Genomic DNA, 18139 nt, shown 5'->3' with positions numbered 1-18139 from the left:
ATTTCAGTTTGTCCCGCTGTTTTTCTTGTTTGCCCTGCTCATGTTTCAGTTTGCCCCGCTCATATTTTAGTTTGCCCCACTGTTTTTCTAGTTTGCCCCGCTCATATTTCAGTTTGCCCCGCTGTTTTTCTAGTTTGCCCCGCTCATATTTCAATTTGCCCCGCTGTTTTTCTAGTTTGCCCTGCTCATATTTCAGTTTGCCCCGCTCATATTTCAGTTTGCCCCGCTGTTTTTCTAGTTTGCCCCGCTCATATTTCAGTTTGCCCCGCTATTTTTCTAGTTTGCCCCGCTCATATTTCAGTTTGCCCCGCTGTTTTTCTAGTTTGCCCCGCTCATATTTCAATTTGCCCCGCTGTTTTTCTAGTTTGCCCCGCTCATATTTCAATTTGCCCCGCTATTTTTCTAGTTTGCCCCGCTCATATTTCAGTTTGCCCCGCTGTTTTTCTAGTTTGCCCCGCTCATAATTCAGTTTGCTCTGCTCATATTTCAGTTTGCCCCGCTCATATTTCAATTTGCCCCGCTGTTTTCATGGTTACCTAACTCATTTTCATGTTTGCCCCGCTGAATTTCTAGTTTGCCCTACTCAATTTCATGTACGGCTGAAAGTTGAGCAGGTTCAACCCGACATTGGGTTGGGCTTGGGCAGGATATATCGGGCCCGATCTCCAGCTTGGGCTATACAAACACCAACCCGATAATACTTAGGTTGGGTTGGGTTAAGCTTGAGCACCAACCCGAACCAACCCGCCTGACTTTCAGCCCTAATTTCATGCTTGCCCTGCTCAATTTCATGTTTGCCCCTCTGAATTTCTAGTTTGCCCCACCGAATTTTTAGTTTGACCGCGAAGTGATTGAAATTGACCACGAACTGAATTAAATAGATTTTCGACCATCGACCCAATGGAATCTTGGAAAATAACTAGGTTGGTTGGCTAAATTTGTTTCTCCTACCCCAAAATCATATGTGGTAAGTTAAGTAAATCATTCTAGTTTAGGAGATATGCTTGTTAAATAAATAGACAAAGAAATGAATTAAAAGATAGAAAAATATTTATATATACAAATATATACATATTTACATAATTATGTACTATAGAAAAATGTAAGGGGGAAAATGTTCTCCATGTAAAAAATAAAAAATAAAAATAAAAAGAGAAAAGAGAAAAAAGTGCATAGCACTACAGCTATGGCTACGGTTATAATTCGTAGCGATAGGTCAAGCTCTGACCCGGTCGACCGGGTCCCAACCCGGTCGACCCCAACTCGCTGGTTTTGTTTTTAAGTAAGCTGACCTATGGCTATGGATTTAGCGGCCTCTATAGCTACGGATTATAACCGTAGCCATAGGTACCGTGAATCCGTAGCTATAGGTACCTTGGTCCAGCGACCTGATAAACTGGGTCAGCTAGTTAGGGTCAACCGGGTCAGTTGTCTTGCCCACTTATTTTTTTAAATTTATCTCATTTTTTGTCTTATATCATAATGAGAGTAGTCAATTCATTTTTTTAGATTTATCTCATTTTTTTGTCTTATATCATAACGAGAGTAGTCAAAATGAAATGACATGAGACCTACATAGCTTTCAATAGTAAGGGATTCCTACCCTAAGTTGTCGTGGGCAATCTGCATCCCTTTGGATTATAGGGAATTCATCTAACCCTAGGTTATAGGCAAGTTGCATAACTTTTAAACAATTTAGTTTGCATATGGCTCAATTGAGTTTCAAAACTCAACATAAGCTCGACTCGACTCGAACCACTAGCTCGAGTCGAAAGCTTTGGCAAACAAGCCAAGCCTCAATGTTGAGCTCGAGGGCAAGCTCGAGCTCGAGCTCAAACTCGAGTATAGCATGGACGAGTCAAGCCGAGCTTGGCCCACCTCGACTCGACTCGACTTGATGTACAACCCTATTTACAGATAATGTGCAATAGTTAGGCCTCAAGTCCAGTTTAGGCATGATTTTGTTGACATGTGAGTGGTGTAATCATGCATCAGTGAGCTATGCCCTATTCTCAGCAATAAATTCTCGAACATGTCTTATTTCACTCGGTATTGGATAGTGGCATATTTGCATGCATGCTTAGCGAGCTCATCTAGCACTACAAGCTCTAGATGTCCTGCTTGTGTAATTCAGATAAGGTATGGATACGAGGAGCAAGACATATAAACTAGACATGACCTATTCATGATGGTTTCCTCCGTATCAATGACTTGGATAAATATACAATTGAGTTTGAATAGATGGTTCTTGTGAGCTATTTTGGATGCTTAGCTAAAAGCATAGACTTCTTTAACTTAGCCACAGAATGTTGTGGTTAGATTTCTTTCGTTCGTTGGAATTCCTGAAAAAGAGTTTTAATGGATAATTGAAGTTTAAACATTGTAAACACCATGAAATTAGATTTTTCAAGAAATCATTTTTTAAAAATCTGTTTTATTGAAAGATCAAAACATCTCATTTCCCATTTCCCATTTCCCATGAAATATGAGCGAGGCAAACTAGAAAATCAGTGGGGGAAACTAGAAAATGAGCGGGGCAAACTAGAAGATCAGTGGGGCAAGCATGAAAATGAGTGGGTCAATCATGAAAATGAGTGGGTCAAGCATGAAAATGAACGGACCAAACTAGAAAATGAGCGGGGCAAGCATGAAAATGAGCGGGTCAATCATGAAAATGAGCGGGTCAAAGTAGAAAATTAGCGGGGCAAACTAAAATATGAGCGGGGCAAACTGAATTATGAGCGGGACAAACTAGAAAAACAGCGGGGCAAACTAGAAGATCAGTGGGGCAAGCATGAAAATGAACGGGGCAAACTAGAAAATCAGCGGGGCAAACATGAAAATCAGCGGGGAAAACATGAAATTGAGCAGGGCAAACATGGAATTGAGTGGGGTAAACTAGAAATTGAGCGGGGAAAACTATAAAATCAGCGGGGGAAATATGAAATTGAGTGGGGCAAGCATGAAATGCATGGAAATGACCATGAAGTGAAGCGAATTGACCATGAAATGCATGAAAATATGGGTTAGCTTGCTAGTAAACACCCATGCCAGTACACACCCTCCATGTTAGCCACCCCCACTAGGGATCGATACCAAGGAAAACGTACCTAAATAAGACTTTAATTTTACTATTAAACTATGGAGGTGTCCCAAAAAAATACTTTATAGATCTTCTAAGGAATGCTTTGAATCATGCTCGAAATGTTCGTTTCAATAAGCACATTGCATCTATCTGGCTTCAATAAATGCCCAATGTGATGAATGTTGCTTTGGTTGCTTTAGTAGTTCACATGGTTGGAGTTGGTTATAAAGAGTGCTCCATGTAGAAACCTTTGCCATGTACTTCCTAAAAGCCAACCCAAATTCTTAGGAGAAGATTAAGGTAATAATGGTGATGATGATGCATTTGTAAATTCATACACATATACAAACATACATACTTATAGAAATATATAGATATGCATATACACATACAGATACAAATACAGGCATGCGGTTTTGATTGTATATGGCAATCACACAATGTAATTCTTGAGATTCCGGAGAAGTCCATCTTTTTCATAGCCAACAATCATGGCCACCTAAGACCTGTCACTTGCCATGAAAGAGAAAAAGTCCTCAATTTATTTTCAAAATTGCTACAAACCCAAGACATCATTTCAGTAGCAATAGTGTAGGATACGATGTAAAGTAAAAACCCACTACACCTCGTGAATCAATGTAATTTCGCTTGTTATTTGATTCCTCCATATTATCATGCAACAAGAAAGGCTTGTTATTTAATTAGTTGCTCTTGAATTTAACAGGGACTTAACGTTTTAATCATTTTATGAACATGTTTGATCACAAACAAACATCACTGTTGGGCCTAATATGTTTTCAACGGTGGAAATCATTATGCCCACTGTTTCCCGTGGTATGATCCACTTGATCTCTTGATATGCTTCAATTTGGGGCTTAACCCTTTGAATTACATGGAATAACGGATGGACGACGTGGATATACTACATACATTCAATGTGGGCCCAACTGAGTTTACTCAGTACGATGGGAGCGTACTGACTAGCTCAGTACGCAATCCGATTACGCTTGCTACGCCCCACAATGGTGTTTTATTTGTAATACATCATGTTCATCAGATTATGTAATACCCCTCCGTTTTCATCGCAATATGTATACACCAAAACCCCATATGTCGAAGAGAACCTAGACATTGAGGGAGGGAACTTAGACATTCAGCGGGACAAACATGAAATTCAGCGGGAAAAACATGAAATTCAATGGGGAAAACATGAAATTCAGTAGGGCAAATCATTAAATTCAGCGGGGCAAACTGGAAAATTAGCGCGGGAAACTAGAAGATCAGAGGGGCAAACTAAGAAATTAGCGGGGCAAACTAGGAAATCAGTGGGGAAAACTGAAAAATCAGCGGGGGAAACTGAAAAATCAACGGGGCAAACTAGAAAATCAGCGGGGCAAACTGAAAAATCAGCGGGACAAACTAGGAAATCAGCGGGGCAAACTAAGAAATCAGCGGGGCAAACTAGAAAATCAGTGGGGAAAACTAGAAAATCAGCGGGGGAAACTGAAAAATCAACGGGGCAAACTAGAAAATCAGCGGGGCAAACTAAAAAATCAGCGGGGTAAACTGAAAAATCAACAGGGCAAACTAGGATATCAGCGGGGCAAACATGAAAATGAGTGGGACAAACATGAAAATCATTTTTCCTACTGTTTCTCATAGTATGATCCACTTGATCTTTTGATGTGCTTCAATTTGGGGCTCAACCCTTTAAAATAGATGGAAAAACGGATGGCTTAGATAACAAACTTATCTGCCACATAGGCTCTTGTGGGGGTGTGTTGATGGGTGGCCAAAGTACTCATGGACCTAGGAATTAATAATACAATTGCCTCTACACACTCGATGGTTACTATGGTGTGGTGGTTAGGATTTGATCCAGCATGTAGTGTTACCTGGTTTCTACTCCCAGCAACCCCTATAATAGCAATACCAATAATTTTTATTAGTATATATTGTAAAACACTTATATATACAATATTCATATTAAACTAATCAGGTATCCAATGGGTAGCCAATTAAGTACTGTACCTAACCAAATTTATAGTGTTCTAAAAGTGATGGACCGAAATCCGACCAGATCTTTAAGCAGGTCAAGAAAGTGGAGATAGATCTGTTTAAATTGGGTTGGGTCCTTTAGGTACTCGAGTTCCAGGTACCTGCTGACAGCTGGGTTCTCTAGCATATCCTGGGCTCAAAGGGACAAATGCATGGAGGGGCAGTTTTTTGGATGATATCCTTCTGATTATGGCTCAAAGCAAAACAGGTAAGGCTATCCCTATCTTAGTGGGAAGAAATTTCAGTGGGCTTCAAGGAGTATTTTGTGCAAATTAAACCCCCAGGACAAAGGAGGTCAGCTGAAAGACCCAAAAAGCTCAGAATTCCATCACGTGGAGAGGAATCGAAAACAACAAAGCGTGGGCGATGCAAATAAACTGGGCATAATCGCCGAAAGTGCAAGTTTTCCATATCTGAAAAATAGCATACTTAGTAATTTATTTAGTGTTTTAATGTATAGCATACTTTGTAATCTTGGTGGACGATGAATGAATTTTCTACTTTGTAATCTCGTTCACAACCTCATAAATCTCATGATATTCTTCATCAAATTAGACCAATTAATCATGGAATATTATCAAATTTCATCCAAACAACAATTGCCTATAAAATTAGATTTCTATAACTAGGTTTTCAAATTGCTTTAAAAATCCAGGAGTGGCTACAATACAGGGCCTTATTCTTTTTTTATTTAATAGAAAAAGAAGCTTTGAACAAATCTTTCTCTGTGTTTTTGCAAGTTAAAAACAAGCCCATGTTTCACCAAACCAAAAAAAAAAAATTTAAAATAAAGCCCTTGTTTTATCTTGACAAAGAAATGCATTCTGCTGTAGCAACCTCAAACAGGCAATTACCAGTTTGCCTCAATCATATTTCAGTTTGTTCCGCTGCTTTTCTAGTTTGCTCTGCTCATATTTCAGTTTGCCCCGCTGTTTTTCTTGTTTGCCCCGCTGTTTTTTTAGTTTGCCCCGCTGTTTTTCTAGTTTGTCCTGCTCATATTTCAATTCGTCCCGCTGTTTTTCTAGTTTACCCCGCTCATAATTCAGTTTGCCCCGCTCATAATTCAGTTTGCCCCGCTCATATTTCCATGCATTTTACGGTCATTTCGCTTCACTTCAAGGTCAATTCAATGCATTTCACGGTCAATTCCCTTCACTTCACTCTCATGTACTCAAAAATGATGTAGATCCAAAGCTCAATGGGCCACATGATAGAAAACAGTGGAGAATGAATTCCCCATACTTATGAAATTCAGTTTTGGTGGGCCCCAGACTCAATGTACATGGTTTTGGGTAATATGTGTCTTTAGGTATGGGTTTAGAAGATGAGTAAGGTTTGGAATAATACACTCTAAATGAATATGCATTCTTACGGCATCTTTTAACATAAACATCCTGATGAACATCAAGTTGTTTCTGTGTTTCAATAGAACATCGTTCCACAAATGAGAATCAAAGGAGACCCATGAAATGTTGTTAGCAAAATCTCCTTCAAAGTAGTATCCTTGTGTCATGAGCTCGTATAAGTGGAGGCTATGGTCTTATGATCTAGAAAGTTAGCCAGATGGGCTCCACTGTGGATGATCCATGCCCGAAAAAATACAAATAGGATGATCACGAACCTTGTGACCATTGTCAACCCGATAGAATCTTGGAAAATAACTAGGTTGGTTGGCTAAATTAGCTTCTCCTACCCCAAAATCATATGTGGTAAGTTAAGTAAATCATTCTAGTTTAAGAGATATGCTTGTTAAATAAATAGACAAAGAAATGAATTAAAAGATAGAAAAATATTTTTATATACTTATAGAATGATATATAAGGTGAAGGAAGAGGGAAACCGTCGACCGGCTACACACGCAGGACAGTGAGATGGGGTCGACCGGGTATACCCGGTCGACCGGCTACACACGCAGGACAGCGAGTTGGGGTCGACCGGGTCACCCATGACACAACGAGATGGGGTCGACCGGGTAGACTCGGTTGACCGGGTCAGTGGCCAGAATAGCGAGATGGGGTCGACCGGGTCAGAGGCTAGAACAACAAGATGGGGTCGACCGGGTCTGTATGCTCTCCCCCCGGACCTTCACCCAATTGTACTACTTCTGCTTCAAAGTGTTAGCTAGTCACTATGATTTTAGTTTAATTTGTTAATAGATTAATATAGGTTAAATAAATGCATCTGATTTCTCTATATGTATGTATAAATTTTCCTAACAAACTTCATATATCGAATGCATTTTATTTATAGATGTGTTTTTAGTTTTTTTCCTTCACAAAAATCCTGATGGCATTTTTCTTTTTTATCAACCTTACTTAGCAAAACCAAGTTTGAACTCATTTTGTCAACCATACTTAGCAAGTAATGTTATTATTAGGCTCACACAGGCATTTCGTTGAACACAATACACACTTGTAGGGCCGAAAATGTCTCTACTGCCCATACCTGTTAGAATGAAAGTGTATATGGTTAAAAATCCAAAGTTGAATATAGAGGGAAAACATATAGAAAATAAAAGGTGTTCTTACTTATAGGGAAAGGATGCAACCAAATACACTGTACCGAGGGGAACTTAATGCGACAACGGCAGATTCGATTCCTTGCAACATTGTATGGTATCCCAGACTACCCCAGAGATACATATAGAAATCATCTAACGAGTCCACCAGGTGAATATAATCCAAGTTGCACATAGTTTTCGGTTCGGTTCCCATAAGAAAGCACTCTACAACTAGAAGTAGGGCAACCTTCATGACGTCCCCATGCTTATTGGTGTCAACTAATCTCTCAAACACATCCATTAGGTGCTTCTTTAAGACTGGATATTCTTTGAAGTATTTGTCTCTTAGTGTACTCGTAGCGCAACGATTCTTCGGTACAGTAAGATCTCCAATCTTAAGACCGGTAATGAGGGCGAAGTCCATATCCGAAAACTGCAATCACCTCCCCTTCATATCAAATACTAAATCACCTTTGTATCTTAATAAAAGAACGCGAAATATAGCCCCTATAAATCTAAAGGATGTAACATGCAATAGAAACAAGAAAGGGGATTGCCTAAACAGATTTAGGCGACTATTGTGTTTTTCCACACCACCCTTCACCTTGCCAAACCACCATGTCAGTGTACACCTAGATGTTGGATTGAAAATTACGGCAGAATATTCGTCGCCTGCAGAAATGAATTGAAAAATATATCAAACATAAAATTTATAAGATAAACATAGTATACAAAATCAGACATAATTGAAAACAATGTAGCATTTCATTATTTTGAACAAGCTTCATATGAAATATAAATAGAAATTGAGCAGGGAAATATCGAAAATTGTACAGAGACAAACCATCAACATAAGTTATACATTGATCGGAGCTAACAATAAATTCAAAATTGAACAAGGCAAGCTGGACATTTTACCAAGTTCAACGTTGGCCAGATTAGTGAACATTTATAGTGGTAGTATCAACAAGAAGATGTTATTTGCAACTAGTTTTATAGTTGATTAATTGGTCACATTTTCTTCTTGAAGAGAGTTGTCATCTTCGAAGAAGCACGCCTAAATCCTGTTACGAAAATATAAAATTCAGCGGGACAAACTTGAATTTCAGCGGTGGTAACATGAAATTGAGGAGGGCAAACTACAGATTCAGCAGGGCGAACTAGGAAATTAACGGGGGAAACTGAAAAATCAGCGGGAGAAACTAGAAGATCAGCGAGGGAAACAAGGAAATCAGCGGGGCAAACTAGGAAATTAGGGGGGCAAAATAGGAAATCAATAGGGCAAACTAGAAAATCAGCGGGGGAAACTAGAAGATCAGCGGGGGAAACTAGGAAATCAGCGAGGCAAACTAGAAAATCAGCGGGAGAAACTGAAAAATTAGCGGGGCAAACTAGAAAATCTGTCACGCCCCAAACTCGGAAACCGGCTCACAAAATTTTTGATCGTTGAATCCGGTGCTGACAGCCTCCGTAGTACTCCATTCTCGGCTCCCAGCGTATATACGCTAGATTCCGATCCTGGGATCCTACAAGGAGGATTTTTCCAGCGTACATTTATCTCGTAATGAGCATAACCACAAGATTACCCAAATCACAAAGGCAACATCATCATCACATATCCACTAATAATCTTTTAAGTACAATAATGAAAGGAAAATACATATATAAAATAAATCAAAGCTCCAGACGACCGCTGCAAGCTCCAGGCTCAATGCTGCTGCAACCTAACATCACCTGCACGCATCTATCGTGCATAAGCTTATAGAAAGCTTAGTGGGTGGGGTCCACGTACACGTAGCCCACTAGAGGAGATGAAACTGATATTTGTGCTCGCCTTCATCCCAGCAGTCAGCAGCAAAGCAGGGTGGCCTGGAGATCCACGGTACCAGCATACCACTGTTACTGCTACCATGGTGCGACCCATGGACATTGGGTCTGGGCCGTGCAGATGGACGGCTGGGGATATAGAACATATGTACATCAAGGTGGGATCCATGCATGTGTCCCACCAGCTACAAGTTCAAGCTGATATTTACAATCTCCCTTCAAACAGCCCTACATGACCGGACGGTCATGCAGGCCCTATGACGGCAGTAAGGTGGTCCCATTAAGTGGGCGTCATGGATAAAATACATACATCAGAGGGGGCTTCACGCAGGTGGGCCACCTAGCTTGAGATCAAGCTGATCTTCGTGTTTTCCCTTCAATAGGGCGTGCTTAGAAACGGGCAGCAACTGTTGCCCCTGGATGGTCCAACAAGGCTGTCCCATTTTGTGGACAGCGTAGATCTCATATATACATCCATGGTGGGCCATCAAACCAAGAGAGAGAGAGAGAAGCACCCACGTTAGATCTCTTCTTCATTCTTCCGCCAATGCAGGCTAGAGCTCAAATGGGTGGACTTCAACGGTTGAGATCGGACTTAGATGGTGGAGATGGAAGGTAGGAAGGTGGGCCACACTAGTTTCTCTCCCATGGAAACCATGGACGGTTGCTTAGAGAGAATGAGGGAGAGAGAGAGATTGGAAGAGAGAGATGGGTGAGTGATGTGGTGGGTGTACTTTGTGTAAGAGAGAGTTTGACTTTGGGGGTTGCTTGGGGATGGGGTTGTACTTTGACATGTGAGGTGATGTGTGATTAATTGATGAGATTGATGGGATTTGATGTAATGTTCCCTTGGGTTTTGCAACAGCGCGGTATTTTCCTCGAACTGAACGCGGGCCCACATCTTCTGGCATGGGTATCACCTCGGCGCGTGAGATGCGACATCAGAACCGCAGCGACGGCGCGGTCGCTAAGGTACAAGTCTCGGGTCGAACCGACTCTAAAATACAGGGTACAACTCAGGATCGCGTGCCACTGCTATTTACCCGTCGTGGGTCACCGAAATTCGACCGGGAGGACCGCGAAAGCCTACGGAACGGTACGAGCTAGGACATGGGTCTTACAAAATCAGCGGGGCAAACATAAAAATCAGCGGGGCAAACTTAACAAATGATTTCGTGGCTTGAGCTGAAAAATCTAAACATATCCAATGTTCAAATGAACCACACCACATGAAATTTTGAATTGAGCTTCTAATGTTGATCATTTCTTAGTGGCCACAGAAGTTTTGGATCAAGCTTATAATTGTGTTTTCTATTAATCCATATCTATATAATCTTATGAATAGGTTTGATAACAAACAAACATCACTGTTGGGCCAACTATGGTTTCGGCGGTGGAAATCATTATGCCCACTGTTTCCCGTGGTATGATCCACTCGATCTTTTGATATGCTTCGATTTGGGGGCTAAACCCCTTAAAATAAATGGAAAAACGGATGGATGATGTGGATATACTACATACATTCAATGTAGGCCCAACTGAGTTTACTTAGTACAATAGGAGCGTATTGACTAACTCAATACGCAATCCGATTACGCTTGCTACACCCCACAATGGTATTTTATTTGTAATACATCATGTTCATTGGATTATGTAATACCCCTCCGTTTTCATCGCAATATGCATACACCAAAATCTCATATGTGGAAGGGAGCCTAGACATTGAGGGAAGGAACCTAGACATTCAACGGTACAAACATGAAATTGAACGGGACAAACATGAAATTCAGCGGGGGAGATATTAAATTCAGTGTGGAAAACATGAAATTCAGTGGGGAAAAAATAAATTGATCGAGGTAAACTTGATATTCAGCGGGGGAAACATGAGATTCAGCAGAGTAAATCATTAAATTCAGCGGGCCAAACTGGAAAATCAGCGAGAGAAACTAGAAGATCAGCAGGGCAAATTAGAAAATCAGCGGGGTAAAATAGGAAATCAACGGGGCAAACTAGAAAATCAGCGGGGGAAACTAGAAGATCAGCGGGGCAAACTAGGAAATCAGCGGGGCAAACTAGGAAATCAGCGAAAAATCAGTGGGGGAAACATGAAAATCAGCGGGGCAAACTTAACAAATAATTTCATGGCTTGAACTGAAAAATCTAAACATATCCAATGTTCAAATGGACCACACCACATGAAATTTTGAATTGAGCTTCTAATGTTGATCATTTCTTAGTGGCCACAGAAGTTTTGGATCAAGCTTATAATTGTGTTTTCTATTAATCCATATCTATATAATCTTATGAATAGGTTTGATAACAAACAAACATCACTGTTGGGCCGACTATGGTTTCAGCGGTGAAAATCATTATGCCCACTGTTTCCCGTGGTATGATCCACTCGATCTTTTGATATGCTTCGATTTGGGGGCTAAACCCCTTAAAATAAATGGAAAAACAGATGGATGATGTGGATATACTACATACATTCAATGTGGGCCCAACTGAGTTTACTTAGTACAATGGGAGCGTATTGACTAACTCAATACGCAATCCGATTACACTTGCTACACCCCACAATGGTGTTTTATTTGTAATACATCATGTTCATCGGATTATATAATACTCCTCTGTTTTCATCGCAATATGTATACACCAAAACCTCATATGTGGAAGGGAACCTAGACATTGAGGGAGGGAACTTAGACATTCAGCGGGACAAACATGAAATTCAGCGAGGGAGACATTAAATTCAGCGGGAAAAACATGAAATTCAGTGGGGAAAGCATGAAATTGATCGGGGCAAACTTGATATTCACTGGGGGAAACATGAGATTTAGCGAGGCAAAACATTAAATTCAGCAGGGCAAACTGGAAAATCGGCGAGGGAAACTAGAAGATCAGCGGGGCAAACTAGGAAATCAGCGGGGCAAACTGGAAAATCAGCGGGGCAAACGGGAAAATCAGCAGGGCAAACAGAAAAATCAGCGGGGCAAACTAGAAAATCAGCTAGGCAAACTGAAAAATTAGCGAGGGAAACTAGAAAATCAGCGGGGCAAACTTAACAAATAATTTTGTGACTTGAGCTGAAAAATCTAAACATATCCAATGTTCAAATGGACCACACCACATGAAATTTTGAATTGAACTTATAATGTTGATCATTTCTTAGGGGCCACAGAAGTTTTGGATCAAGCTTATAATTGTGTTTTCTATTAATCCATATCTGTATGATCTTATGAATAGGTTTGATAACAAACAAACATCACTGTTGGGCCGACTATGGTTTCGGCGGTAGAAATCATTATGCCCACTGTTTCCCGTGGTATGATCCACTTGATTTTTTGATATGCTTCAATTTGGGGCTCAACCCCTTAAAATAGATGGAAAAACGGATGGACGGCGTGGATATACTACATACATTCAATGTGGGCCCAATTGAGTTTAAAATATACTTGTGCTGGGGTCCTTACTCTTGCTTGGGTGGTAAACTCTCAAGAGTTTCAACTCCTAGTCAAGGGTTCAAGTGCCATAGGTGGTGAAATTCCACCAGCATGAGTGTGTGGAGTGTGTGTACAGCGTGAGTGTGTGAGGTGTGTCTGTGTAATAATAATTAAATTATACACACACACACACACACACACACACACACACACACACACACACACCTGTCCTGTGTGCTTTCTTCGCTGGACCCACCATTTTCAGAAGAAAAGTATATATATATATATATATACACACCTGTCCTGTGTGCTTTCTTCGCTGGACCCACCATTTTCAGAAGAAAAGACAAAATGCTGATAAGGGGCCGACAAAAAGGGTGTTTTTTTGGGTCTTTCTACCAGAAATGCAGCAAGAAAATGGGGGGTGAAAGCAACGGCAGCGAAAGTGGCAGTAGAAAGGGAGAGGAAAAGCAAAGTGAGGAAATGGAGAGGAAAATCAGTTTCCGCCAGGAGGAGGGGTATTTTCGTCCTGATATTCCAACTCCGTGCGAGGAGGTCCAAGTGCGTATTCTAAGTTTGTATTATTTCAGAAAAACCGCTGGATAAAAGGTGGGGTCCACAGTAGTAAATTTCCCACGGTCGAGTAAAGAGTTTTAGAAATATATATGCACAAGATAATGGAAGCGGATTGCGTACTGAGTAAACTCTGTGGGGCCCACCGAGATTTATGTATTGTATCCACTCCGTCCATCTATTTTACAGTTAATTTTAGTGCTTTGAACCAAAAAAATTAAAGCTATCTAAAGTTCAAGTGGACCACACTACAGGAAACAGAGTGAATTGATCGTCTACTGTTAAAAATTACTGGGGGCCAAAGAAGTTTTGGATCAAGATGAAATCTTTTTTCCCCTTCATCCATATCTGTGTGATCTTATGAACAGGTTGGATGAGAAATAAACATCACTGTGGGCCTTAGGAAGGTTTCAACAGTGGAAATAATTATTCCCACTTTTTAATGTAGTGTGGTCCAATTGAGCTTTGGATATGTTTCAATTTTGTTCTTAACCCATAAAATGATCTTTAAAAACGGATGGACGGCGTGGATAAACTAGATACATTGACAGTGGTCCCAACAGAAGAAAACAAGCCAAATCCTGATGGTCTCCATTCAATGGGCCAAAGAACTTGCTAGTGATCCAGGATTATTCAATTACTGTAACTCTTGGGCTATGGATTGTGACCCACCAGATCAATGGATGCCCTTTATCTTAACAAAATAAAAAAAAAACTTAAACAAGGTTGGAAATGGTTGGTCCAGCCTACGTTTCAATTGGCCTAATCCACTTATAATCATGTTCAGGCCCAAGCTACATGAGTACCGGTCCGGTTTAGAAAATGTTGCCAGTTTACTTAAATGGGTCGGGCTTGGGTTGAACCCTAGCTGATCTCACTCACCCATATATGTTGCCCGTTTACTTTAATGGGCAAGACCAGTCATACCTTTTGCCCCATATCCTTAAATGATGTGGGTCGTGTCAGGCCAGGCTTGGTAGGTGACCATGTCCCACCTTATTACAATTAAATAGGTCGGGTCGGTTCGGGCCGCAAACTAATGGGTTGCGGGTCAGGCTCGGACTATTGGTTGAACCAAACCCGACCGGCACCTAACCCGTCGCCGCCCCTACCCTAAAAGGGGAAGGCGGCTGCTTGGAAGATCATAAGCATTCAAATTTAAACTCGCCGAGTCGGGTCGTTGATGGGAACGTGGGGCTGACTTAGTTAATATTCAGACTCGATGTGACTCAAGCCCGAGTAACACTACTTTAGCAACTAGTTAGTTAGAATGACTCAATTAATACTCAGACTCGATGTGACCCAGGCCGAGTAATTCTAATTTATCAACTAGTTAGTAGGGCTGAAAGTCAGAGGGGTTCAACCCAACTGACCTGTGACCAACCCAACATTGGGTTGGGCTCAGGCAGGATGTATCATGTTCGGTCTCGAGTTACAGCTATACAAATACCAACCCAATAAAACTTAGGTCAGCTCAGGTTGAGGTGTTGGGTTGCCTCAGGCAACCCAGACTTATCGATATATAAGTTACTTATAAATTATAATTGAATGCAGATCATTTGTGTTGAAAGCACATGAAATTCCAGTGCCATCGGGTTTCATTGGTCCATGTCATTTCCAATGACTCAAGCTAACAAGATATACCGGATTAATTTCTCTCTACCAAATAAATTGGGTGCTATACAACACAACTTTTGAAGTAGTTGTCTTATATATATTTTAGCTTGTTTGTTTACAAAAAATGAAGTTCTTTACCGTAAATAACTACATATATAATTAATAAAATCTATAGGTATAAAAAATAAGTCGTGTATTGAAAATATAATTAACTAATGTAATAATGAAAATATTATCATGCATCCACCTGACCAAACTGGCCAAGCCTGCTTGTGTGGGGCTTGGGTTGAGAATTCCTAACCCAAGGTTGGGTTAGGACCGGTTGAGGTACAAGAACCTTGGGTTGGGCTAGGGTTGAGCACCAACCCACCCGACTTTCAGCTCTACGAGTAATGGGCCGGTTGAGGTATAGGAACCTTGGGTTGGGCAGGGTTGAGCACCAACCCACCCGACTTTCAGCCCTACGAGTTGGTAAGAATGACTCAGTTAAGACTCGTTAATTCCAACTCAACACTCGGAATCAAGTCACACTGTATAATAAAAGATACAAATAATGTCCAAATCCAACAGTTAAAAAGATTGATTGCTTGGATGGCTAGGATCGTCGGTTCAGAACGACTAATGGGCCATGATCAATGCAAAGTGAAGTGTACCATACAGACGGTCCAGATTGATGATCATGCCATCCATGCAAACAGGATATAGAATTTGTATTGTAATACAATCCAACAAAATCTTACTAGCAATGCATCACAAAAAATTCACAGCTGATCGCATTGAACGGGTGCGAACGACAACGTCTCTTTCTGCAAATCGTAAACGAACTGCAAGTTCTGTTGTTGGAAGTTTCCGAAGATCGACATTCCAGTGGAATCCATGATCGTGAGGCAGAGCAAACCGGTGCTAGAATCAAGTATCATGTAGTTCTCGGCCGGTAAATCCAAATCAGCACCATTGAAGTGGAAAACTAACTTAGGCACTTCGACCGTTGAAGCATCCGACGGCAGGGAGAAGCAGAGATCGAGACCGGTCGATGACGCGTCAGCCTCCTCCAACTGAACTTGAGACACAAAGGCCTTCCTCACGAGCTTGTATCCAACTTCTTCTAGATATGTGATGCTTGTACCTGAGTCTATGATCAGACCACCACTCCCATCATCTTTCAATGCAAATGTGGATTTTGGAATGGATAGGAGGGTCCCACCAACTGTAATACCTTCCAATGAGAGATAATAGAATGTTGGCTGAGATGGGTTTTTTATTAGTGGGGTGGACCCCACCTTGAGGCCTTTACCGAAACTAGCTGTGGACCCAAAAAATAGAGGGCTGGTTTTGGAGTCATCCAATGAGGTTAGACAATAAGAGAACTTGCCTGCACCCAGTTGTGAAATGAGTGATAGTGGTCCCCACCCAAGGCCCACCAGACCAGCACCTTGGCTGAATCCTTTCCCTTCATTGTCATCACCACACCCAAAACCGATGTGGGGTACTGTGATTTTGCTGCCGAAGGTGAAAGTCTCACTTGCTAGAACGCCTTGGGTTGTTGAGTAGTCACCGTATGCGTAGAGATATTCACAATCTGGGCTGCATGTGGAAGTGGGAAGAGCTTTGCATAGTGAGCTGGAGCAAGGTAGATTGGAGTATGAAGATGACTTGGATGGATCGAAAATGGGTGTGGGCTGATTGTAACAACTAGTACATGGCTTGCATTGGGTCCATATCAAATCGCTCCCTGTGTCTACAATCGCTGAGAATGGCACGGTCGGGGTGCCTATAGAGAGATTAATGAGAAACTCACCATTACCTGCATGAACGGGAGCTTGGAGTTCATCACTACCGTCGTCGGCAGCTAGGACATCACCAGCTTTCAACCTCTCTAGTCTATGTTTTCCTCGCTTGATTGCTCGTTGAAGTAGCTCGAGCTTAGTGAAATTTCCACCATAGTCTACGTGGAATAGATCGACTCGGATCCCTTTCGGAGCAATGTCGTGGAAACCGCCCCTCGATGTGGCCCAAGTCGGCGGCACGAGAAGTGCCACCACCATTAGTACAAAAATTGAAAGTGGGTGTGTCATGTTGCAACTATAATTTTGAGATTACAGTGAAGATGAGATGCAATAGAAATACATAAAATGAAGGGTGGAGATGAATTGGGTATTTAGAGAAGGTGATGAATAGATGGATGGATGAAACTTACATAGAACAAACCATGGATGAGATACATATATGCATACTAGGAAAATCTGTAATGGCACTTGGTGTCCTTCATCTAAAAATATTTGAAGGAGTTCAACAATATAGGAGAAGTTGGGAGGGAAGATTAGAAAAGAAAAATGGAGATGATGATGATGATTTGGATGTGAGAGGGAGAGGTTGGTGGGCTACTCTTGTAACTTATATTAGAGGGATGGTGTTTGATTCGGTTGCACGCATTAGATGAATCAAAGCAAAGGTGGTGGGTTGATTTATAGTTAGGTGGCCTATGTTGACATGAATTACTACCATAAAATAATATTTCGAGCTTTGCTAAACCCACACGCGTGTACATTTCATATAATGCGTAACGCGTGTACATTTCATATAATGTATACACTACCACTTATGGCAGCGTGGCCGATGGGTGTAATATCCAAGCCGTCCATCAGAAGGGTACCACCATGTTAGATTTTCTATCTCAAGAATCGGGTCGGTCGACTAAGCAAAATGTACGGTTGTGAAAAAATCACGTGACGGAAGTTTTCTAACATGTCCACTTGTTTCTAATATCATGGCACATCTACTACTGGACCACCTTTATCTTTGAGGTCCATATGATGGATGGCTTGGATTTTCACCCGTGTGCCATGCTGGCATATTTGGTGGGGCGTGCACGACTGCACTGACGTGGGAGCTTAGAGAAGCTCCGATATTATAATTACAATAATTTGAAGAAATTTGAAGAGTGTAAGTCTTTTAAGTGTAGAAGACGGAAGCAATGTATGACATTTGAGAAACAAACACCAATTGACTTGTCGAGCATTGAAATTGACGTCTTCC

At 41.2% G+C, this 18139-nt stretch overlaps 1 protein-coding gene across 1 annotated transcript; it reads right to left on the bottom strand.

The window, feature by feature from the left end:
• Nucleotides 1-15585: 15585 nt before the first annotated feature.
• LOC131236451 (aspartic proteinase nepenthesin-2) lies at nucleotides 15586-17515 on the bottom strand. The gene has a single exon (XM_058233622.1). It carries the CDS (start codon nucleotides 17176-17178, stop codon nucleotides 15865-15867), a length of 1314 nt encoding a protein of 437 aa, XP_058089605.1. The 5' UTR covers nucleotides 17179-17515; the 3' UTR covers nucleotides 15586-15864.
• Nucleotides 17516-18139: the final 624 nt, after the last annotated feature.

The sequence above is a fragment of the Magnolia sinica genome, chromosome 2 (genome assembly GCF_029962835.1).
Source record: "Magnolia sinica isolate HGM2019 chromosome 2, MsV1, whole genome shotgun sequence".
In the NCBI taxonomy this organism is placed as follows: Eukaryota; Viridiplantae; Streptophyta; class Magnoliopsida; order Magnoliales; family Magnoliaceae; genus Magnolia; species Magnolia sinica.
This window is presented reverse-complemented; position numbering and strand designations above follow the sequence as displayed.